Genomic DNA, 25,761 nt, shown 5'->3' with positions numbered 1-25,761 from the left:
CGGAGGGTGCTCCATCCCCTCCACAACAGAACATTCCCAATGAAAGTAGAGGTTTTTATCATGCAAAAGCCAACAAGACAAAAGTCCACTCATGGAGGAACAACTCCTGGCTGCAGGTATTACAAAACCTCAAGAGGAGACAAATTGAGCTGCACCTTGTTCTATGCCCAGCATCAAGCAGGCCTCACTAACCTCCCTCAGTTTTTACCATCTCTTGGAATACAACCATCATCATACGTTTTTGTGTGACTACTATGGCAATTCTAATCCAGGGAAGACTAAAACAAACCAAGCAGCCGTATGTGCTTTTTCTGAGATGACCAAAACCATTTGTGCAAAGGAAGGCTGCTGCCATGCTCCTCACAAACAGCTGGGTTATCTCAAATACGAGTGCTGGACTAAAACCACCTATTAAATGTAAAGAGTTTTTTGCTGTTTCCACACAGCTGCTGAGGAGAAAAGCAGTTAAACATCTTGGACAGCTCTGTTGCTCCTCTTCAGCAGCAACACCTCAGCAGGGCTGGAATTGGGAGCCAAAAACTACCCAAGCACACATGCATTCAGATGTCCACACTCCTCACTCCTGCTTGGCACAGGGACAGCAACAGGATGCTGGCCTGTGGTTATGATATTTTATGAAAATCCCTTTGCTAGGATTTTCTTCTCTTGAGAAGCTGAAGGGCCTCAGCTCCAAGTGTAAACAATTTGTTATCTGCTACTGTGGATGCAGCAGGTGCTTTCTTGATTAGTCAATGTGGGATGTTTCTACTTGGTGGCCAATCGAGGAGGCAGCAGCTCTCAGACTCTCTGTGAGTCACAGAACTTTGTTATTCAGTCCTTTCTATTCCTGTCTCGCCTTCTGATGAATCTTTCTCTCTGTTCTTTGTAGTATAGTTATAGTGTGTTTTTTTTAATATAATATATATCATAATATAACAAACCAGCCTTCTGAAATGAAGTCAAAATCTCTCCTTCCCTTCAGCAAGTCCTAACTGCCCAGAAGACCCACGGTATAAATGGTGACCCCGGACATGTAGCAATACTGGCCCCTTGGCCTGCTAACTCTAGGAGAAAGGAAGAGGCAGAGATCATGAGACTGAAAGGTGATTATGCTCAGCACATGCAAAACCTGCAGGCAGGTACATAATATCTCCACCAGGTCACTGAATCACGCTGTCACAGATCACCATAAAGCAGTTCCCTTTCTGACCATAGACATTCTGCAGTTCTTGTCCCTGTGCACACTTTGTGCTTTAGGAAGTCCTGTGACACAGACTGAGAGGACAGAGTGCCACCTTTCCAGTAAATGGCACTTCCCAACCCCCTTCCTGAGGGTTTTTTAACTATTTTGTTTCCCTTTTCACACTACAGGAGTGGAAAAGGAAAGAAGTGGACATCACACGCTTTGAATCACATTCTAGTGGGATTCACCTAGAGATGACTGAAGGATAACAAGCTTAATCCACAAAAATATAATACTAAGTTCTTTAACAAAATACACTTTAGCAGATTTTCTATCAAAGAAAACCAACCTCTCTGTTCCCAAACGGAAGGATGAAAGTCTTTGCGTGAACAAAACAAACACAGAAATTCTTGGATCAAAATCCACTCAGCAGCATGAGGCTGAAAAAAATTTCCTGCTGATTTACTGCATGGCAGTTTGCTTGTCTAGCCTTCCCATACAGCAATCTAACATCAGCGTGAGGACAGCAAGAGGGAAAATTGCTGCCTAAGTGGCAGGTTTGTTATTGTTTGACAATTCTAAAGAGTTCACTAGAAACTTCTAAAAAGAGCATCTTTAATTCCCTGAAATTACTGATAATCGGCCAAGTGAATGGAGAACAATTACGAGGAAAATTGAATGCTTCCAAATGCCAATTTGCTGTATATCCTGAATTAATATTGCATAAGCATTTCTAGTCTCTTGCTGTAAAAGCAAAGGACTAAAATCCTAGGCCCACAGGCAGTCTTGCATGGCTCTCCTCACAGACTTCTGTATCATCATTTTTGCATTTTATAATCATACTTAGCATTTATGTGGTGACTTACTTATTTAACCTATTTTTCTCTCACCCCCCCCCCCCCCCCATCTGTCAGGTAAGCTGCCTTCTGCATTAAATGTTCAACAATAAGCAGTCACACAACAGCATGAAGCCCCTAATACAGCCAGAGATATAAGCTGGTTTTTCCTACTAATTAAGTCAGAGCACACTTGAAGCCATTATTGCGAAATACAGCCTTTGAATTTTTTTGTAATACAGCTATGCCAAGAGTTGGCCATGAAGTACAGTGAAGAGAATAAATACTCTGGGAGAAAAGGGCTCAAAACATCCATTTTTTTAGCTGAGCCAAAACAGATCAGTTTCTGCTGGAGGGCCAAAAAAGCATTAAAAGTTAATCCAGAATTTTTGTCAGCCTCAGTTTCCTGAGTAGCAGTTGATTTACTAGCCAGTCCCACAGGAGAACACAACCAGCCCAAGCCATGGTGACTCAACCAGATGCTGTCCATCCTCCTTAGTATGCAATTCCTCTGCCCCAAGGAGGAGTTGAATCAAAAAACAAATGCAAAAAAAACCCCTTTAAAATTAATTCTCAAGCAAAGCAAGACAAAACAAACCTAACCGACACAGTCCACCTACAAACAAAATGTAGGGTATGGATGAATGGGAAACCTGGCTACTGGAAGGTTTGCAGGAGCAAAAGGTATTGGAGCAATATATACAGATTTCTGTGGCAAACAGGATGGAAAGACTACAGAATTGGCTGGAATGGACATTGCAAACAACAAGAAGGGGGAGAAAACTGCACCACAAAAAAATAAAATGTTAAGAAAACAAATACAGAAGAATCCTAAAATGAGAAAAGCATAGGTCCAAGCACGCAAGGAATCATTCACTGCATGCATTGCAGCACTGCTGTGAGACTCCAAACAAGACTCATAACTCAAATCCTGAAGACACCCTGTGATCATCCTGTCAAACACCTATATAAGCCCAGGTACACCATGCAATAATGTCTGCATTTAGTCTTTTAACTTCTGTTGAAAATACAGAAAAATATTGACTTTAATTTCAAGACTTCAGGAGACAGAGAATCCATCAAAGCCCCAGGACTGTCATTTTTAAAGCTCCGCAATTCAGCGAATGTCTTCTATGTCAGACAATCCACAGTTTGTGTTTCAGGAAAGGTAATTCAAAATGTCATCATGCACTTACACAAATCTAACATTACACACTACCATTTTTCATTTTGTGATTAACACTTGAGAAATAACAAAAGTGTATTCATGTGGGATTATCCCTCCTTTTCGTGTCTTTAACTTTCTTTTGTTTTGTTGTTTTGTTTTTTTGTTTTTTTTCCTTCAGTTTCTGGAATGGACCAAGTCTCAGGTTCTACAGAGAGCTTTGCAAAGAGAAAGGGTGAGTGAGAGGGCAGCAGCAACCTACTCACTTTCTCTCTCATAGTCATACATCATTTACATGGGTCCTAGGGTAACTGTTTATACAGCAAAGTAACATCAATGAAACAGTCATGTATTTTTATTTGTCCCCAGGGAGGTAAACATTCCCTGCCACTAGCTCCTCTTCCTGCCCTCCCCCCTCCTCTTTTCTGATCCATGCATCTTGGTTCTTTAATTCTTCATGCCTTCTCTTCTCCATTCTCCTTCTGTTTCTGATCACAAGCTGATACAAAATGGTTGTCTCCTTTCTAAAATTTCCATGAGGCATCAAGTTAACCCAGATGCACCGGGTTCTCAATCTGGAAGTCAGCAAATGGAAGCAGAAGGAAGGAGCATCAAGTCACCAGCTAACCTTCTCTCGGGTTAAAGCCTCATCCCATCACACGTGCTGAGCATCTCACATTCCACAGCTTGATAACTACAGACAGAAAGCGCTGAGCACACAAAGAGCCTTCAGCAGCAGCCCTACCTTTGACATTTCCTCACTTTTCATTGTTAAAAATGACCCTTCAGGTATCTTACAAGCAAATGACAGGAAAAATAGTGAGGAAAAAAGTCAAGGAAGGAAACACAGAGCAAACAGTTTACGTTGCAGTGAAAGTAATAAAATAGTTATGACTAAAATCAAACAAATGTATTTAATTTGGCTGGTCAAAAGGAAAATAAAACTGAATTACCACATGTATCTATGGGTGAAAATTATCACCCGCCTAGCAAAAACTATGACTTTAAGAAATTTTTCCAAGGAAAGATAAATGAAAAACTGGATTTGGTTTAAATGTTACATATAAAAGGACTAAAAAAAAAAAAAAAAAAAAAAGAAAAGGAAGAGAAAAAATGCAAAAAAGGTCTCAAAAATACAGCTTTCCTTACAAAAGCCATCCCTTTTGATACAGCATAAAATGAATTATTGGATTTCATTACTTACTAAACTCACTAAATGCTGTAAAAACATGTGGTCAATGAAATGCCTTCCTCCCACAGACGTCTGAAACTCTGATCCTTTCTGAGGAAATTCTAACTATGTACCAATCTTATCTGCTTTCATACAGAAAACACTGAAAACCTGCTATCCTAAAACTCAAGACATCTGCCAGATCTGGGAGGCATAAAGTAGAGAAAAATACAACATTGATTCACAAGGACTCAGTGCCTGTTAAACACAATTGGATTTGCAGAAAAACCTTGAAAGCATATGTACTGAGAAGATATTTAAAACATCTGGCAAAACCTGGATGAGGGGAGGGTGGAACACAAGCCCATAACACAAGAGCAAATTAAAATACTTCATTAAAAATATTTTTCACCCTTAGTAAAACATTCCGACTTTGAAAAAGAAAAATAGAAACAAATGGAGCAAATCCCAGCCCTGGGAAAACTGAGAAACTGAACCTGGGATATGGTTCATACAGCATAGCACAAATTGCTCAGGATGACTGAAGCTGATGTACTGCCTTCAGGGTTTGAGGAGTAATTTAATATTCAATTCATCCCATAATAGGAATCCCATGCAAAAAATTCACATGCACGAAATCATTCTGGTAAAACACAGAATGAAGACTCCTAGAAGCTGGCTTGTACACCAGCAGCCACCCAGGCAAACAGCACATAAACAGCAGCATTACAATCTACCCTGAAGTGACAGCCATTGGGAACAAGATGGAACTTCCATATAGCAGTGAAATCACACACACAGGCACAGCCCTGCTCCCAGAGCTGGTTCTGCTGGGCACGTACCTGGCACGGGGAGCTGCAGCAGGGACATGGCGGGGTCTGAGCCCAGCAAAGGCTCTGAGCCCAGCAAAGGGTGGGAGCCCAGCAAAGGGTGGGAGCCCAGCAAAGGCTTTGAGCCCAGCAAAGAGTGGGAGCCCAGCAAAGGGTGGGAGCCCAGCAAAGGGTGGGAGCCCAGCAAAGGGTGGGAGCCCAGCAAAGGCTTTGAGCCCAGCAAAGGCTTTGAGCCCAGCAAAGAGTGGGAGCCCAGCAAAGGCTTTGAGCCCAGCAAAGAGTGGGAGCCCAGCAACGAGTGGGAGCCCAGCAACGAGTGGGAGCCCAGCAAAGGCTCTGAGCCCAGCAAAGCAGGCACTGCCCCAGGCACTGCATCTCTACCTGGGGCACGCTCAGGGCACAGACGAGCCACAGCAAACCCAGAGGCTGCACCCTCGGAGGGCAGCTGCTCACTCCCAGCACCACTGAGGACACGGCCCAAGCATGCACTGCTTGGGTACACCATTTTCTGTGCATTCTCTGGATGTGCTACCACCACGACAACTACTGCACAGCAGCTGCCAAGACACAGAGTTTGGGATAAACTCTTCAGCTAACAGAAGAGATACACAGACCAAGCTGCTGTAAACAAACGTCTATGAGTATTCCCAGCTGCAGTTGCACGGAAGCTTTTTCACCCTTCACTTTTTGGGCAATAGGTTTTTAAACAGTTCAGTTTTCTCCTCCTTCCCCCCACTGCTGCTTACACATGGCTTCTCCTCCTGGCTCCTCCAGAGCTCCTGAAGCAGCTCTGGCAGTGACCTCTCCCCAAGCCTTCAGCCGCATGTCCTGCTCCCCTGGTTGCTGCTGAAGCACAAAACAGAAATAATATCTCGGTACCAGCACTAACTGCAAACAGATTTTCCCCCTACCTTTTATGGGTGGAAGAACTGAAAATACTTATTACACTGCAAATGTTATGTTTTAAGCAACATAACAAAGAGCTATGGGAAAGCAGGATTACGGGAAGACTTTGCCCACTTGTGTTTTATTACTTTAAAGGTGAACTTAAAAAAGAGGTAGAGGTAAATCATCTACATGTACAATACTCACAGAAATATTGCCTACTATGTCAAACTAGAGCAGTAACTTTATTCACTTGCTTAATGGATATTTCCCATGGATAAATGTCATGCAGTTCATTTGACAGAGCAGTTTCATGTTTTTTTCACTGCAGTATAACCTTCATTTTTATTTATTTTTCCAAGAGTCAAGCACCCAACCAAAATTTTAAATAAAACATGAAGAGACTATACTATGTAAGACCCTTCAGATGGAAATCACTGTGAAAGTCAGGCAGTGTTTGACCAACAATCTCTCTGTCATCTAATGAAAGTCTTAAACATCAGAGCTCAAAATGGATTGGAATAGAAGAAGCTAACATCATTTTTATACTTGGTGGAGAAAGCTTTCATAGGCAAAAAACCTCCAAAAAGCCCAAAAGCAGAGAGATCAAGTCAGGACTTACCTGGAAAAAAAAAACAAAACTGCACTGAAAGACTTATTTGTGTATTATATAAGGCTGGTTAACAAGGCACATGTGACATTTTCCAACTTGTTAGAAACTGGTGAACATAATTTTGTACTTTTAGAATCTACTAAAAAGAACTGCTAGCATTGCTTCAAATGTTATTTCATTTGAAAGTTTCAGCAGTTGTTGCCCATCATTATTCTGTCTGTAAACTTGCAAATGCATTTATTTTAATAGCCTATATTTGAGGGATGCTCCTTTACACAGCCACCCATTCCAGAGGCTGAGTGTGTATACAGAGAACTTTCCCAAGTACATGGAGAGCCAGGATACCCTGAACAGCAGGAAAGGCAGGATAGCTGTAACACCCTGCACAGTGTGTGAGAGAATGGGCTCCAGAGCCACCCAACTGCATGGAGCAGTGAAAACAACTCACGTGCTTCAGACCTCATTGACTCCACATCATGCTTATTGCTCCAGATTTGGGCTGGCTTTCAGCGTCACATGGCACCTCTGGTGCTTCAACATCTGACAACACATGGCAAGAAAAAGCACAGCCACCCCCTTTGCAGAGGTTTACCTGTTTGGGACCAGCACCACAAAGTGACCAGATACCAGTGTCAGACCCAAGGCAGATGGCACCATTGGTTTGACCATGAAATTACATTAAAGTGTCTCAAACCCAATCTTACTCTGAAAAAAAAATTGAACATGAGACTTTCTACAATCATGACATTCTGTCCACAACCCAAATATACCTCCCAAGCACAAGCAGGGCTGTATAGGAACTTCCTGGGGCCATGCAAAATTGCTCAGTAAGTAAAACTGAGAAGCTGTTTGCTTTGCAAAATGCCACTTATCCTTTCTCTTCCAAATTTGCAAATTACCTTTTTTTAGGTAAAAAAGGCAACACCCTACTTAATGATTTTTTTTTAAATCTTTCATGTAAGAAATTATTTTCACAGTGTGAATTAAATCCCAGGCAGAACAGGACTTGCAGACATGCATTTTGGAACTGGTCAACTCCACTTCTCTCCCAATGGGAGAGATTAGCCAGTGCACCTTGTGTAGCCAATGGCCCATTTCATTCTGAAATAAGCAGTAAAACAGGTCAGATGAACACACCCTAAATGCATCCAAGAATGAGAAACTGGGCTGCCTTGAGCATTTAGCTCCAATGCAGAACCTGAAGTCTGTTGGTATCAACTTCATCCATCATGTCTGCTTTGAATCACCTGTTGCCCAACAATTGCCAAAAGAGTCCAATTTTCCTTTAAATTGTGAATATGAACAGTGCTGTACAGAGAACTGAATCAAATCCAATCCTCAGGATAAGGTTTTAATGGCTGATCACAGTTTGCTTTGAGAAGACTTGTTTCTGACTCACATGCACAACATTTGGAAGCTAATGCAAGCTTGCTCTTGCTGTCTTTGTACACCCCTTTACTGTATGCATGCAAGCAGTAGGAACATTTTAACTTAACCTAAAGTGCCACTTTTAAAGTGTTTGCTTTTGTTTGTAAACCCACATGGTCCCAAACTCCCTGTCTACATATACAATCATTTCTACTTTCTGTCAATCCAAAACTATTGATAGAAATAGTTGCCTAAATCCATAACAGAGGCCAGAAACACAGGCCTGGAACACAGCCCGAGTTCACATTCATTCCAACCCCAAACAGCCCAGCTCTGGCATCAGCCCAGGCAGTAAAAGCAAGGTGACAGCTGTGTCACACAGGGGCATCCCGTCTGTCCTTGCAGTGTCACAGAAGGGGAGCTGAGCTGAGGGTCCCTGGCTGCAGATTACTGGGGACACTGAGCTACACTGAGCCAGGCCAAGCTGTGACAGCGGGAGAGCAGGTGCTGGGCTCGTGCCTCATTCCCAGCTCAGAGCAGCTCCATGGGCTGAAGCCAAGCTAGTCACCTCCACAGCATCCAGTGCCAGGGGTCAAAAAGAGAAAAGTTCTTCTAAATACATACTCTTTTTATTCTCACCCTGAATGCTTCATCTGCCCCTAACATGAACCCACAACGTTCTGAAGCTGGCACTCATCTTAATTACATAATTCATTCAAGATTTATAGCAAGAGATGGGTAGGAAAAACAACAAACTTTATCTTTGTTCCAAGTATGAAATAAAGCAATAAATTAATGGAAAGTTATTTCTCACCCACTCCTTTATTTCAATATCATGTTCCAGTCCTTTTCAGGGCATGAGAGTAAATAAAAAACAACCCTATTCAACTAGTAGCCATCTGTCTCCCTCTCATCCTCCTCAAAGGAACATGTCAAAAGACAGAATTTAAAGCAACTTTTTCCCAGTAATCACCCAAAGAAATGGACTATCTCCAAAACACATCCCCATCTAAAAGAGTGCGTTAATATGCTGCAAACGAAATAAGGAAGGGACCAAGAAGATCCCTTGTGAATTATGAACAAAAGCAAGCAACAGCAAAGTTTAGCATAATAAAGGATATACTTTAAATGTAGTATCTTATTACACTGGGCTTGTGATCAAAAATACCCACATTTTTTCAGGGGAGGGGGACATGCACCAGCTGATGCACTGAACACAGGGTAGCACCACAGACAGTGGCACAGAGCCCCCAGCACACGCCCCTCTTCATTGGCCCTGAAACACCAGTCCCACAAGATCAGCCTGCTTAGGACCAAGTGAGTAATTAAGTACATTTGATAAACTTTGCATCTTCTCCTGTTGAAAGATTTTTGGTCAGTAATTAATGTCGGTTGCCCACCCCCCAATACCCCTTCAAAGACACATCCTGTTGGCTCAAAGCAAAGCAGAACATGACTGGGATGCCAGTTACTGCTGCAGACTTGTGGCTCTGGATCTTAAGGATGCCTTGAAGCATACGGTTTTATCACATTTCAGAACAAGTATCTATAAATACTGCATGAGGTTTTTAGAAACTGTTGGGTAAAAAAATGTAATATGTACATATGCCTTCATACAGTAAAAAATTTCACAGGATGGTTGTCTGTATTGTGAGAAAGCATTCCTACTCATTTCACATTCATGCTCCTTTGCCTTCACTGTACTCCTCATTTGCTTATAATGAAATTAGAAGAAACAGAGAAGCAATCAAGAAGGTATCTATTTTAAGTGTTATTACACTTACTGATATAATACTTATTGATATGTGTGATGATAAACTCTTTAAATAAACATATAGTTTTATCTCAATGGCATTAAACCCATGATACCACAGTATGACAGACTTGAGCAGCTACACTGCAACATTTGATTGGATAAAATAGCATCATATTTTTGCATACATAAAAACAGAGTTTCATTAAGGAAAAATATGCCTTTCATTTAAAGAAAGGGAAAATAAAACCCAACAACCACCACATGAGTTTTGAAATATTCTGAGAATATACAGCTCTGATTTCCATAATAGCCTCTTGTTCAAGTGATCATTAAATCTATTTAAGATGTCAAATTCAGACTAATATCCAAACCTGACTTCTTAAACTGTTCAAATTCAATACTTACATCTTCATAACCCCTCCTTATTATCCTTCTTGTACTATATTCTCTAGCTACCTGATACCTCTAACCAGGTATCAGATACAATACCGTATTTTTATTACTTCTTGCTATTAGTACTTGTAGATAGAAGTCCTCACCATATGGAATAACATCTTGAAATGCACCACAATTACTCAGGTTTCCTCCAGAGAATCAGTAAGTTCTAAATTTTTTTTTACTTTATTGGTTTCAGGGATTTTTTTAATCCTACTAGGAGCAACAGTATTTTGCTTGCTGGTATACCAAGAAGATTGAAGATATTAAAGGTTAATTTAGAAACTTAAGCAGTTTAAAATCCATTTGTTTTTACAAACGTGTCACAATCTCATCAAAAACACATGGTTTTTAAACTGCTCAACAATCCCAAATTAACAGCAGAGCACTATGCTTGGAGAAAACACCAACTGGAGATCACTCAAGTCAGAACTGTGCTGCACAAAGATCAAATTTAGCCTCGTGGAAGAAAGCAGCACCTGGTACTGATTTTTTGACTAAATAACTCTGTCTTTTAAACAATCAGATCCCTCACAGAGCTTTAGGGATAAAACGTGATAAGAATTCCTGAACGGCGGCGAGAGCACCAGAAGGTGAGGAAACAGACTCTGCTAAATCTTTCCAAACTCCAATGCATGAGAAACCTTTCTTATTCAGATGCTAACAACTGAGGTGCCAGCCTCAGTTCAAGGTTCTTTTTGTATTATCCAGACAGTAAAAGTAACCTAGGAGAACCTGACAAGGGCGTAACAGTAAGAGTGGGAATGATGGTTTGGAAATCCTTTGTATTTCATTCCTGGAACTTCACTGGAATGACAGGCATCTGAATATCAATGAAGGTGACCAAGGAGACAGACTGTGGAAAGCTGAGCTGATCCAAAACTCGATTCAGAGAGTAGAAAACCTCCCCCTGACTTCAGCAAGCACTGTCTGTAAAACCCTAATCTTTCATAATGAATTTGGATGATTTTCTCTATATTTTGTATTCAGCTATTTAATCCTAGAGACAACTTGATCTGATAAAGTTCCTAACATCTGGGTTTTAATAAATTCATCTTTCTCTTCCTCCATTTCTAATCTCTTGATTCCTTAGTTCTTCAACATTTGAAAATATCTTTATTTCCATACATAAAGATGACTCAGAGTTGAATTAGGAGTCAAGGAGACAAACAAGAATGAAAAAGTTTCTAGTGGTCTATGTGGGAAAGAGTGCTGAAACGATCATCAATTTTGAGACCAGAACAAATATGAACTCACCTCTGCCAACACACTAACATGGAGTGCTCCAAATCATGAAAGCAAAGCCCTTACTTTATAAACATTTACATAATAATTCTCATAATATACATTTGTGACTCTAGAAAAATACTTGCATCAAATCAGTGAAGTGACATATTTAAAGCAATTTTAAAGTACTTGAAATTCACATACTTATGCACTCCCATCTTTAAATGGTTTGCTTAGCACTGGATTTTTTGAACACTCAAATTTGAGATGCAGACATACACATTGTTATGACGGACACAAGAAATGGCTCACCTGGGGTCACCAAACAACCCAATAGCTTAGCCAGGAACAGGACAGATTGTCCCCAGCAGCCCTCCTGCCTTAGAGCACAGCGAGGACAGTGCCAAGCAGCACGCAGAACCTGCCTCTGAACCATTCCCACAAATACTGCCTTGCTAAATGAGTTGTAAACATGTTTTTTAGCCCTATGGGTTACAAAAAATGGCTTTTGCTCAGGAAATGCCAACTCTACTTCTCTTATCAGACATGAAGAATGAGAAAAATAACAGCACATTTGAAGACTTGGATCCCACCAGTTTTTGTCTTTCCTTAACTGAATAAACCAGTCCTACCAATTCATCATAGTCTCCCCAAAGCAACTTACTATTGTTGTTCTCTTTTGACTCTCTCCAACTCGTTTAGAATTCCTCCACGGCTGGCACTACAACTGGTCACTCCAGTGGAAGTCTTCCTGCTCACAACAGTGAGCCCACAGCAGCATTTGTTTTTGGTTTTTTGATGGAAGAGAGTAATGCCTGATTGCAGTGTAATAGTGCACCATATTGCCAGGATCCTTCTAACAGTATTGCGGACTTTGCTGTTCATTAGTACTGCCTTGCAGATTACCTTTTCCTTCTTAGATGGGTGTGCCCATCTCACTGACTTCAAAACACTTAATAAATGTATCAAAAGTCAATGCTGAACTGGAACATTGTGTCTGAAACTCAGCTTTTTATGCAGAACTTTATATTCCAGTTCAGATTTATTAAAACACTAAACAGTCCTTAAACTAAGAGAGACCTCAGGGACTATACTTGATATGTCCTACTAATTTATCAGTGAACAACTAAAAACTACTCAGAAAGCAGAGAAGGAGACACAAATTCAAAGGCAAGCAAGGTCAGGAACTTTATTACAGCAATGAATTCCCAGCCAAAGTCTGCATGCATGCTCTTACCTGTGAGGAATAAACTTGTGCTGATTGCAGAGTAAGAGCACACTTGCACATAGGGAACCTTAAAGCAACAGCCACGCTGCTGGGTAAACAATGATGTGAAGCTGCAGCAATTTCTTTGCTTCTCTGCACTTCTAGCACATCTTCAGAGCCAGCTGTGCACTCACTTCAAAATATTCTCATCTAGACTTTTTTTTTTTCATGGTCTGGTTCTGTGACCAGAATACAAAATCGATGCTGAGAGTCCTGCTAAAATATATGATACAGACCACTTGAGCATATAATGCACTGGAGTGCACCAATTCCAGTCAGCTCTCAGCAATTTCTTAGGCTCTCTGGCCAGTGTTCTGGGAGATACTGACCCTCCAGCCTTTAGGAGAACCATATAATTATCCCATATCTCCTTTTTAAGGAATGGAAGCACCTACAAGACATCCTGAAAACAAAAGCTGCAGTGTTCTAAAATGCACAGGCAGCTGCTTTGTGTCACACTGGCACAAAGCAGTACCATACAAACCCAGGTGGGAAGCTCTACATGCACAATATGCTTGTACACCTGTCTGCTAAATATGTCACTGTGGACAGCATTCACTTCTACAAGCAATAGCTTTGAGAAGCAAATAGTTTACTTTAATTAATTATATTTGTAATCACGGATTTACAAAGGTTGGGTGAGATCTCTGGGGGCTATTTGGTTTAATCAGCCCACACAAAGAAAGGACCAGGTGGACCAGGCTGTTCAGGGCTATGTTAAGTTCTGTCCATTTCCAAGCCCATGGAGCTGACACAATTTCTCTGAGAAGCTTGTTTGGCTCTCCAGGTGAGAATGGTTTTCCTTATTTCTAACTGGCATTTTCCTTGTCAAAACTTGTGCTTGTTGTCTCCAGCAATAATGTGTCTATGTGAGAAGAATCTGGCTTCATTTTCTCAATACCCTTCCATTAACAGCTGAAGAAAAAAGAGACTCTCCAAGCCCCCTTATTCCCCTTAAGGGAAAAAACATCAGCTCTCCAAACATCTCTACCTCTCTTATAATGTTTTCCAAATAATGTTATGTATGAAAACTGTTTTTTCACTGTAACTGCTGAAATATTCAGAGACTTGTTACACATAATCACACCAAGACAAATAACCAAGGGTGGTCTTAGTTCTTGAACAAGCTAAATAATTTTAAAGGAAAACAAGACAAAGAGATGACCCTTTTCACAGTATCTCATGAAGCTGAAAAGGGATTTTATTTACAATATTTAAATGCAGTACTGTGAAACAAACAACTTGGTTCACAGGCAGTGCACCCGCTGCTGAACTGTCACTGCCTGACATCCTGTCTTATCTGCCAAATTGCTCATTAGGTTTGGCAATTTTCACCTGCGCCTCCAGTTTATATTTCAGCAGGGAATAAACATCAGTCCGCTTTAACAATCTTCTGCAGTGAGCTTCCAACCTCTTCCCAGAAAACATGCAGGCACAACACAAAAAACGCCTTGTGTACTGTATGCTTAGAAAAAAGATGCAGCTGAAGTGATGAAATACAATAAGAAGTTTAACTTGCGTAACAGAAAAGCAGTAATAAAGAGAGACCTAGATAAGAAACATAAATAAATCAACTGCTTGTATCAATGAATTATGTTTTCACAGTGCAAAACAACACAGGGGGTATGGGCCAGCCTCATTTTTGTTTCCATGTTTATATGGGAAGATGGAATTTGACACACACACCCCCTCCCCAACATGCAAAGCACAGGCTGTGTTTGTGCATGGGAAAAGAGGGACTCCAGATGAATATTACTTTTCCAGCTGGACCTGATCTAGCTAACCTTTCCCTTGCTGGGAGAGGAGCGATGGTGTGATCTATAAACAAACAGAAGGGGTAGCATGGCAACCAGAACAAAGAGAGGAGGATCTCAGCAGGCTTTGAGCCCCAGCCTAATGCAGGGAGCTGCTGCCTGCGAGCAGAGGGTGCAGGTGAGCAGCAGCACGAGGGCACAGAACCGCGCGGAACGGCCGCGGAGCAGAGCCCGCCGCGCCAGCAAAAAGCACCAGCGACGTAAAACAAAACGTCTCAAATGCTATAAACCAATTTCAGACGGAATACTGTTTTTCATTTGTTAGAAGTAAAATATTCACCGCCAACCCTGCAATTAGCTGGAAAATTACAATAATTACAGCAATTTTGTATCCCATCTCCAATCCAATTAATAGATATATGACCTTGTCAACATGTAATAATCAGGATCTGCATCTACCGCAAAACTGGATGGGTTTTATTTGCTGAATAGAACTTACACAGTAAGAAGATAATTATTTGAAATACTGAGAATACCATTTGTATGCTATGCTTCACTTCACAAGTTATAAAGGAACAACAATAAGGATAGTATTTCCATTTTCAATGTATATTTAAATGAAATTCCTGAAATAGGTATGTTTAATATGGGATAATATCACTGCACTGGGATTCCAAGCCTGTGGTTTGGAACATTTTACACCAAAACATATCTGTCAACATCTAAAAAAAGGAACTAGATAGACAGAAGAACAATTCTGATAACACATTTATTACAAATTGTTTCACACACTTTATTTGTGCGTGCTTCTACAAAAAGTGTCAAAGAGCTATAATCCTTACCAACAGTTTTAGAAGTCTTCTGTACTTCTAAAGACCTTTGTATTGAAGGGTCTCAAATCTCTTTTTGGTCATCTTAGCAATCAGTGAACTAGCCAAGTGCTCCATGTATTTTCCAGAATGACACCAAAGATAAGTGAGCTGTCCAATATATCACTGAGTTTTATCTGTACTATATGATTTCGATGCACTAAAATTCATGTATTGTATAATATACCAGATAATCATGCTAAGGAGAAAATGTGTATGCATTTGCCTGCTCTAACCCCTGCTAAGTTGAGAATCAAGGAGAACAGTTTTTTGGCTTATGCATGGAAATGAGATGTGCATTTAGCAGTGACATACTCTAGTGACAGCAAAATGGAAGGGTCCTGAAATTCCAGGATACTTCTTTATTCTGCCATTAATCCTTCCCTAATTTAATTCTGTGTTGCAATGAAGCATAGTTATAGCTTAAAAAGACACATTCAGCTCTATGTAAGCTAGTTGTTAAATGCTATTCCTTCAATTGTACAGAAAACATTCTGGTACAAAACCCCTCAAACTTGAAAGAGCAGTAACTTTTCCATTTGCATTTTACCCAACTGCTTAAACACAGATTGTATCCATTAATAAAACACCTACACAAAATCAGTCTCCTGGAAATTACACATGGTTGTTTTAAACAATGTATCTGTAAAATAGCAAAGGACCGATATTATTAACTTCTGCTAAGAATCTTCTGGAGTGGAGTCCCTATTTCAAAAGTTCAAAATTAAAGACACTGCACATAAAAGGACACAATGCCTTATCCACATTGTCTTGTTTGCATGGTACTTTTAACAACAATGAAAATTACACGGTAAATTACATTCCATAACTTTTCTTCTTAATATGTTCAAATATTCAAAGACCCTGCCTGAGCAAGAAATGCAAAAAGCAATTCCTGCTATGTGGTTTTCCAACAAATGTTCATCACATTGAAATAAACAAAATAAAGGGATGTTTCTGGATGTAGTTTCTGCTTTTTAAAGTGTCTTTTTGCAACACAGTAAACGCATATTTTAGCAGGTGTTTTTATGGAAAGGTGACAGCATAACCTAGCAACATTGACAGGTTAAGTAGAAAGTGCTCCTATCTTTAGTTTCTTTTTACCATTTTGTTCATTAAATGGAACAAAACTGGCAAACCGAAAATTACACCGTGCAGCAACTACATTTGGAGATATTGCTGTGATTTTCAGTGTGAGGACATTTTTAAACTGGCAGCATAGAAGGAGCTTATGGCTCCTAAAAGCAATTTATAAATAATTTATTAAAACAGAACAGGTTTGTTTACTTGCGTGCAAGAAGCATTTACGCAGTTTCTCAGTTCCGATCAGCTTTCGATAAGGACAGATAATGAATCATTTTTCCCAGCAGCATCGATGGGTAACAGCACTTGGCATCTTTGTAAATTTAGACAAAACACATTGAGGTACTGAGAACATTTACTCACTTGCACGGAGGACTGACGGCGTGACCTCAATTTCACTTGTTGCTTGGTAAGGCTGAAAGGCCGATGCCGCATTGGAGCCAAGCTCGCTGCCAAAAATCTCTGGGCTCTGCGTGCCTGTCGAGCTGGCGCTGGTGCCATCACCCCCATGGTGTGGATCTTGCTCATCAAACACAGCCACGAGCTGCAAATGACAATTTAATCTACTGTTAAAAAAAAGACCTCAACATCATCAAAGTGCCATCGTAGATCAGCATTTCAACATTTCTTCCCACCAAAGAGCAACAAGTGTCTATCAGCAGAGACTCCGACCAATGCCTACATCACAACACCATCAGCACAAGAAAGGCAGCCATTAATTGGATCCTACAAAGGGTCAACAGCTCTGATGGGACACAAAACTCATCACTGTGAGCCACAGAAAGAATGTCACCAAGGCAGGAAAGCAAGGGTTGCACCTTCCCAAGGAAAACACTTCATCTTACCCAGAAATGCAGAGAACTATCTGAGTATGGATGGATTGATGCCTGTACACTGGAAATCAGCATCTGTGTTTAGATCCCTCTATCCACATCATTACTATAGTCAAATTATAAGCAAAACCACAATTTTACAGAATAAAATCATTCAAGAAGAAGTCATGTTTATACACACTGAAAGCTACAGACAAAATCCAAAGCCAAGGAATTGTTATAATCACAACCAGTCATCATTTATTAATCTGCCATCTATTATTATGACTTAAGTTGTGAGCTTCTCTCCCAAAATTTCTTTAGTCATATTTATAGAAATACTCTGTATCTGTCAGCCATCAACTTATCCAGGACAAGTTTGAAATCCCAAGTCCCATTTAGAACTTTGCCAAGTCATTCATTTATTAAATATTTAAAAATCTGTGTTTATCACTGCAAGAAAAATAGGGAAACATCACGGTGATTTTGATAAACCTGAGGTATTTTTTCCACTGTAAATGATTCTATACACTTATTTGAAAAATATAATTTATTGCAATTTATCTTTCAAAACATACTGAAAGAGATAATGCCAGCTCTTACACACATTTCATTTTAGAACTTAATTTTCAAGACAGAGAAAAAAGTGTTATGGATAGCAGCATTCTGCAGCCTGCAAATTAATCTATAATATAATATTTGAAAGACATTTCCAAGAAAGCATTACATTCTTCTGTCCAAATTGGTAGGGTAAATGGAGCAAATCAACTTAAACCTATGCTGGTCTCTGCAAATTGTTTATTCTGTTAGCAAAATAGCTAAAACTTTATGTAACCAAAAGGCATCAGAGGTCATTTTCTCTTTTTTTTTAAGTGATTTCAACATCATCTTAGCCAAAAGATTTTAATAATAGTCCCTTTACTCAAATTTAACTTACATAAGCATCAATAAAAAAATTTAAAACCCAACTCTAAGCCCAAGTGGAAACCATTTGGGAATTCAGCTTTTGAAAGTACTCTCAGGCATTTACTCTTTTTCAACAGTCATTTTGCAATTACAGAGAGCAGCAAACTTCTGCTAATAATTCCATATCTAATGCAAAATTTAGGCTCAGGCATGCAAAAAACAGAAAGGAGAAACTACTAATGGATAAAGGATCCATGTTCTCTCCAGTGCTAGTTGAAAGGTAGGTAGCAGCAGGAAAACCAGTCTGCAGCTGCAGACAGCTGGAACATGTTTTTACCATAAAAGTCATTATTTTATGCTTGAGAAATCTACAAACAAAAGAGACGTGACAACACCAAAATGTCAGTAGCTCAAGAGTATTGGAAATTTAATTTTCTAACACAATGTGAAATATCAATGCTTACAAAAATATGCTTCTAAAACTTTACTCATAACTCTCTTACTGTTTTATAGCAAGCTAATTACCAATCTCCAGCAACTGAAAATAAATTAATCCACAAGTGAAGGTCTGTAAGATATTCCAACAAAAGACAAACAAAGCATTTAGGAATCCTAGCATGAAACATCATATCTTTCTGTCCTTTGCATGTCATGTATCAAGATAAATCCCCCAATTACATTCTGTTCCTTTGAGGCTTATTGAAAAATACTATTCGATGCATGCAGCTGCAAGTATTTTATAGATATTATATATATGCAAAAAGGTATGTGCATATAAATCTCTATATATGTTATCTCCTACTCTAAGTTGCCTCCAGCTTTTTGCCTATTCCAGACAGTCTACAGCATATAACTTCAGAACATCTAAAAATGAATGTTTCTTATTTCAAGCTTAGCTTTTGATCTTATCGGGGTTTTTTTTCAGGTATTCACAGTTTTGACAGCATCATACCTTCAAAAGGCTTCAGTTCCATTAAAAGGCATACCAAGTTGTAACATTTTTTTCAATGTGAAGAAACACAAGCCATGTTAGTCTTATCCAAATCTAATTAGCATTAGGAAGTTCATTGTGAAACAGCACCACAATGGTACAGTAGCCACTGGACTGGACTGCTCAGTCCTCATAATAAGCTAGAAAGTCTTAGGGACTGGAAGATTTAATGCAAATAAACACTCTTGAATCTTGATTTCCAGACCCTGGTATGCCATTCTGCAAGATTATGAGTTCATGGGAAACACACACAGACAAAACATCTTGCGCTGCATTGTGATGTCCAGCATTTATCTCTGATTTCTTCAGAGACCCTTTATTTTACACAACCCTTCAAACACCCTTTATTTAGATCAAAAGAGATTATTCAAGAAGAGGAATTGTACTGCTGGAGGCCCAGAGATCACATCTTGACTATTGTCCTTGCAAGAATAAGAAACAAAACAAAAAACTTCCAGAGACACCTTATACAACATGGAAGGAACCACAGGAGTAGGTCACTGGAGCTATGAAGAATCCTTTGCTGCAGGAATCCATAGCCATAAACACAGCTCTGTGCCAGGGAAAAGGTCTCTTGATGAGTCAGGTTTAAAGGCCACAGAGATGTTTTTAATTTGGCAAAGAATGGAGCACACACCATTACCAGACCAGCTTTAATCAGCCTTAAAGTCAACGGCAAGCCTATGGTATTTCGCTGGGCTTTAGATGTCAGATTTACAACGAGAGCAGAAAATGAAGGTGACTATCTTTTCTGGAAACATCATCTTTACTGTCAGGAGACTGCTTCCATGTGGATCTTTTTCTTCTTTAATAAGAAATAAAGTTATCCTGATCTTTTGAGAATCACTGTATTATTTCCAATACCTGAGCTGAGCTGTGCCACCTGTTCTCTGTCCTTCAGTTTTACATCTCATCACCTGCAGTGACCTGAGAAACTCATCGTAACATCCACTCTCATGCAGAAATGAACAGCAGAAGGACTGAACAAACCATATTAATGCATTAATAAAGAAAATAGCTTAGCTGTTCAATATTAGACCACTATCAGCTCTTTAAAAGAACTTCCACCGAAATTCAGTGAGAATTGCAGCCATTTAGTTTAAATTTATTTTTCTTTGTGAAGACAAACCCACACCAAAGACCAAATATTATATCAACAGCTAATAAATAATTATATTTCACCCACCCCATGTTCCATGGGACCTCAACTTGAATGCATCAAGGACATGAGGATATGGTTAATAGGTTACAGTGGTTTTAATCACTTGAGGCAACAGGACTATCTGCATTTCTCAATCACTGAACTAAAAATCTGCAAACAGGAAATAAAATCAAGTAAAAACAAACCACCTGTCATCTCAAAACAAATTTAATAAATGATAGGCTTAATTTAGATTGACATGCTTACATTTCTTATTATAATATGGCAAAAGCAACAGAAAGGTTTTATTATCATGAGAGCAACAGAGAGGCTTTATTATCATGATTTATCATGGTAAGAAGTGTCACCTGTTTGAAACAGGTAAGATTTTGGTCCCCAATGTATGTGTATACAACTTTTTCAAGCAAAAATAAGTTTCAAATATCCATTAGCACATTCAGCTACAAAGACAGCAGCTTTGTTCGTATCATAACTTACGGAAGGTTAATCTCATTTCAGCAATGGAATTAGTCTTCAAATGGTCAACTACATAAACTAAAATACTTTTTAATCTCCACAGCAAGAAATACATGCCATTTTGTGTGAATTATCCACAAAAAATATAATTATTTTTAAAAGCAGCAGCATTCAGTGTTTGACCAACGGTTTTTCCCTTTTTAGAAATACAAAACTGCAGTAAAACTCAACAATTATCCCAGCTGTAAAAAGCACGCTTGTGATTGTTAGTATATTTCAAGAGGTGTAAGGGATTTTTTTATTGCCATCCTTATCCTCTGAAGACAAAAAATACAGGAGTACAGTTTAAAACCAGTGACTTGATGCTCTTCTCTTTTGACTGATAAAAGAGTCTTTCCATAGCAGACAGATAATGAAGGGAAAGTAATATAATTTGTTTTTTCCTAAATATGTTAGCTTCATCAAGCAAATGCCTTATAAAGAAATTATTTCACAGCCTGAGATATCAAAACAAAGTTTTCCTGAGGCCCCTTTGGATCTGGGGTAGGAGGAAGGCATTCCAGCCTATTACTGTATTCAGCCCTCTATAACACCAGGTTTTACTGAATTAATTACAATCCAACATCTTGTTCTTTCTAAAAGGATGAGCTTCTCGTCTGCTCTGTCTGGGACTCAACACATGATGCTAACCAGGTTATATTTACTTAAATAAATAAAAGGCAAGAAGATTGATTTATTTTAATATTGACACAGCAGCAGCAGCAGTCTGCATTCCAACATTAATTATTACAATTTCCGTCTATTCTAAAGTAATTAAAAATTAGTAAACACATATGCAGTCTTAATTAATAGACTAGATTAAGCACTTGAATGTTAATTAACTGGATTAAAAAACTATTTCCACCAGCAATGGCTGTTTACATTTTCATTAAGTATTATTATCATATAAACCAATTCATCACTATCAAATGGTCTGATCAGGTCATCTCTCTTCAGCACCAAACCACAAAACCAGAAACCTCCACTCCAAAGAAATTTGTAAAGCTAGAAACTTCTGCTGTATTCTTCCACCACTATGACAAGATTGTCAAAAAAATCCCTTGAATTTTGCATATTCCTAGGTACCTGTCCAAAATTTGCTAATTCTTCAGTGATATTTATTGATGAATCTGATACTGGCTCATGTGTAGGCACCAGCAATGATTTCAGATTTATTTTAGTATCAGTGAGGATTACAGTTCCATTCTCCTGCTAGAAAGACAGCAACTGATCCTCTGGTTTTCATACCCTCTGGGTTTCACAGAGGCTCCACACTTCTTATTCACTCTTTTTAACACTGAATTAAACTGAATCACTCACCTTTTTAGAATATTAGGAGCCATTTTAAATATCTGGTTTCTTCTCAACAGGACACTTTGGCAATACATCCTTACAAGAACATTCCTAATTTTTTCTGGCTGTTCAGTGGCCAGTTGTTCAGTAATTATGCTGCTGAGCAACCTGAAGTGTCTGGATTCCCCTGGCTGAACCCTGCACTTCCCATTTTAGTCTATACAACTTCCAGATGTGGTGTTCCCTTTCACAGCTGCTATGGTCTTCTGGCGTCTCTCCTGCACAGCTTCTCCTGCAGGATGGCCATCCATGGACAAAACTGCCTTTCACACGAGATGTCACTTTTCTGGCTCCAGTAGTACAAAGAACACAGACCTTGTGAGACAGCTCCAAGTGATGGAGAAACTCAACCACACACCTCTGGTGAAGGCACCAATGCTGTCAAGGATTCTGGTTCTCAGTTTATGCTTAATAACTGAACCTTTTCTCAGGGGACTTATGGTCCTTGAAAATAGATTGTGATGGTTCAAGTAAGACTCTAATGCAGCCATGATATTTTATGAAAATCCTTTTGTCAGGATTTTCTTCTCCTGAGAAGCTGAGGGGCCTCAGCTTCAAGATGTAAGCAATTATTATCTGCTAGTGTGGATTGCAACAGGTACTTCCTTGATTGGTCGATGTGAGGTGTTTCTACTTAATGACCAATCAAGGAGGCAGCTGGTTCAGACTCTCTGGGAGTCACAAGCCTTTGTTATACATTCATTTCTATTCCTGTCTCGCTTTCTGATGCATCTTTGTTCTTTTAGTATAGTTTTAGTGTGGCATTTTTAATATAATATATATCATAATATAATAAACCAGCCTTCTGAAACATGGAGTCAAGATTTCTCCGTCTCTCACGCTTGTCCTGGCTGCCCTGAAGACTACACTCTAAAATCTAAATTGGCCTTGTGAAAATATCTTCCCCTACAGTAGCTACTTCAAGCATTTCTGTTAACCTCCAAAGCCAGAGGGTTAAGGCCAGCCCTGTCCTGCAGTCCCACTGTGTAGGTCTCTGTCTGCACTCACAGTGACAGCCATGGGCTGCTGATAAGGGAGATTCAACCACTCTCACAGCATGGCCATATGCTTTCAGATGTGTGCAGCAAGTGCCTGGGAAGAAGACATGGAGAAGGCTGGCAAAAAATTTTAACATGCACATCACTGGTATCCTTTCCCCAGCAAAAAGCATTTCAAGTCTCAAGCAAGACTGTACAGTGAACTAGGAAGGCTCCAACAGAACTGACTATACACATCCTATGCAACCAGCACAACTGAGGGAGATTGCAAGAGAATACAAGCACAGTTCTCTAGCAACTCCTGAGGGTTGGCAAAAACCACTTTTACCCAAAGCAGTCTATGTATCACTCAGTCCATGTCACAATGCAGAACTAAGGAGTAGTTGTTTAATAAAGTCCAGCAGTAAATCAAATTTCAGCTAATGGCACCTCAGACTCCATAACATCCCAAAACACAAGTTGCTTGTGAATGAACAGATGAGTGTGAGGAAAAAAAACCCCATAAATTCAGGAAAATCTCTAGCAAGGGAGTAGCCAATTATTATTTAGAAATGAAAGAAACTAAATACAAAATTAATTCGTAGGTTTTCTGATGACTGAACTGACTTTAATAGCCCCATGGCAGACCCAAATTCTTATTATTCCTTGAGCTTCACTATTCTACATGGCTCATTGAAAACTCATTTAAATATAACTGCTATTTCAATGAGCTAGTAAGAGAAAATACGGAATAGATACTTCCACAATAATACACTACTGCCCACAGATATATTAAAAAAAATCAATTAGCAAAACAGTAGCATCTAAGAGTCATTCTGTGCTGATGTGATGTGCAACCTGAGCATCCCCTCTACAGACTTAGACATTACCCAGCATTTTAAAAGGAGAAAAAGGGAAAGCACCATTTCAATTTAGGATAAGCTGTAGCACAAACAAACCTCTATAATTTCAAGAAAATCATTACCTGTCCTAATTAATCACTTCAGCCATGAAACCAGAACTAGCTTTTCATAAAACTTTTCAAAGTAAAGTAACTGGAAGGGAGCCGAACAAAGAACTTTTCACAATAACTTTTGTGCATTACAGCTTTTGGAAAAATAAGGACATTTAAATGGTCACATGTCACCATCATATTAATATTTTGTATTAGTTTTTCAGTGAATTATACACAAGTGTAAGCTCATGGAGAATCACAGAATAACCTGAACTGGAAGAGACCTCTGGAGATTAACTATTCCAAGCCCTTGTTCAAACCAGGGCCAGTGAGAGGAGGCTGCTCAGAGCCACATCCAGTTGCATTTTTTAATAACCTGAAGTATGGACAGTCCACAACCTCTCTAGGCTCTCTCCCAGCATTTGGCCCTCTTGATCCTTTTCCCCATATGGAGTTGAAATTTCCCTTGTTACAATGTGTCTCTTGTCCCTCACACTACTCCTGCACATCTCAGAGAAAAATCCAGTTCCATCTTCACCATCCCTGACAGAGAGCAGTGACATCAAGGCTGTTGAGCCTTAGGGAGCTACACGGTCACAGAGCACCCCTAAAGGGCCCTTTGCCCTTTGACAGCTTCCAGCCCACTAATTCACCCTGACGGCCTCTGGCTGGGCCATCACTGCAATGTCTTCCTTGTATTCAGAAGCCCAAAATACTCCAGAAGCAGAGAGAAAAAAACACAGAATCACAGAATGATTTGGGTTAAAAGGGATCTTAGAGATCATCCAGTTCCAAACCCCCTGCCATGGGCAGGGGCACCCTTCACTAGGCTCCTGGCCTTGAACACTCCCCGGGATGGGGCACAACTTTCTGGGCAACCTGCTCCAGTGCCTGACCACACTCAAAGTAAAGAATTTTTTTCCTAATATGTAATCTAAACCTACTCTCAGTTGGAATCCATTCCCCCTTGCCCTTTAACTGCATGTCCTTGTTAAAAAAACTTAATCCATCTTTCTTGTGGGCTCCCTTCAGGTACTGGAAGGCTTCAATTAGGTCACCCTGAAGCCTTCTCTTCTCCAGGCTGAACAATCCCAATTCTGTCCCTTTGCTCGTAGGAGAAGCACTCCATCATCCTGGTGGTGTCACTCAAACAGTCAATGCCCTTCCTGTGCTGGGACCCCAGAGCTGGATGCAGCACTGCAGATGGATCTCACCAGAATAGAGCAGAGGGGCAGAATCCTGTCCCTCCCCTGCTGCCCACAGGGCTTTGGACACAGCCCAGGATACAGCTGGCTTTCTGGGCTGTGAGAGCACATTCCCAGCTCAGGCCCAGCCTAATCACTTCCCTGAACCTGCTGGCTACAGACTTGCTCATATAGCCCAGGGTGGAGCTGGTCATCTTTACCGCAAGGGCACTGCTGACCCACATTCTTCGGGTTCTCCACCAGGTCTGTCCCTACAGGAAGCAGCCACCCGGCCCATACTGCTGAGAGGGGTTATTCCAGCCCACATGCAGGACTCTGCATTTACCTATGCTGAACATAATAAACCCCCTCAAAAACCCATGAGATAAAATAACCAGTGCTGGAAAAAACATCACAGGTCTCAGTGAAAGTCGTTCGCAAATCTGCTAAGTAAGCACCCCTAACTTTGAAAGCTCAACGTAAC

General features: G+C 39.9%; 1 protein-coding gene across 19 annotated transcripts in view; it reads right to left on the bottom strand.

Annotated features, from left to right (window-relative positions):
- Positions 1-25,761, bottom strand: part of PARD3 (par-3 family cell polarity regulator) — a 443,621-nt gene that overhangs the window by 276,023 nt on the left and 141,837 nt on the right. For all 19 annotated transcript variants that reach the window (XM_038128982.1, XM_038128975.1, XM_038128984.1 and 16 more), the window contains exon 3: positions 16,806-16,986. In XM_038128982.1, the coding sequence (XP_037984910.1) occupies positions 16,806-16,986 (181 nt within the window). The remainder of the gene's footprint in view (positions 1-16,805; positions 16,987-25,761) is intronic.

The sequence above is a fragment of the Motacilla alba genome, chromosome 2, assembly GCF_015832195.1.
Source record: "Motacilla alba alba isolate MOTALB_02 chromosome 2, Motacilla_alba_V1.0_pri, whole genome shotgun sequence".
NCBI classification, from domain to species: Eukaryota; Metazoa; Chordata; class Aves; order Passeriformes; family Motacillidae; genus Motacilla; species Motacilla alba.
Note: the sequence above shows the minus strand (reverse complement) of the source record. Positions and strands in the feature narration are given on the sequence as shown.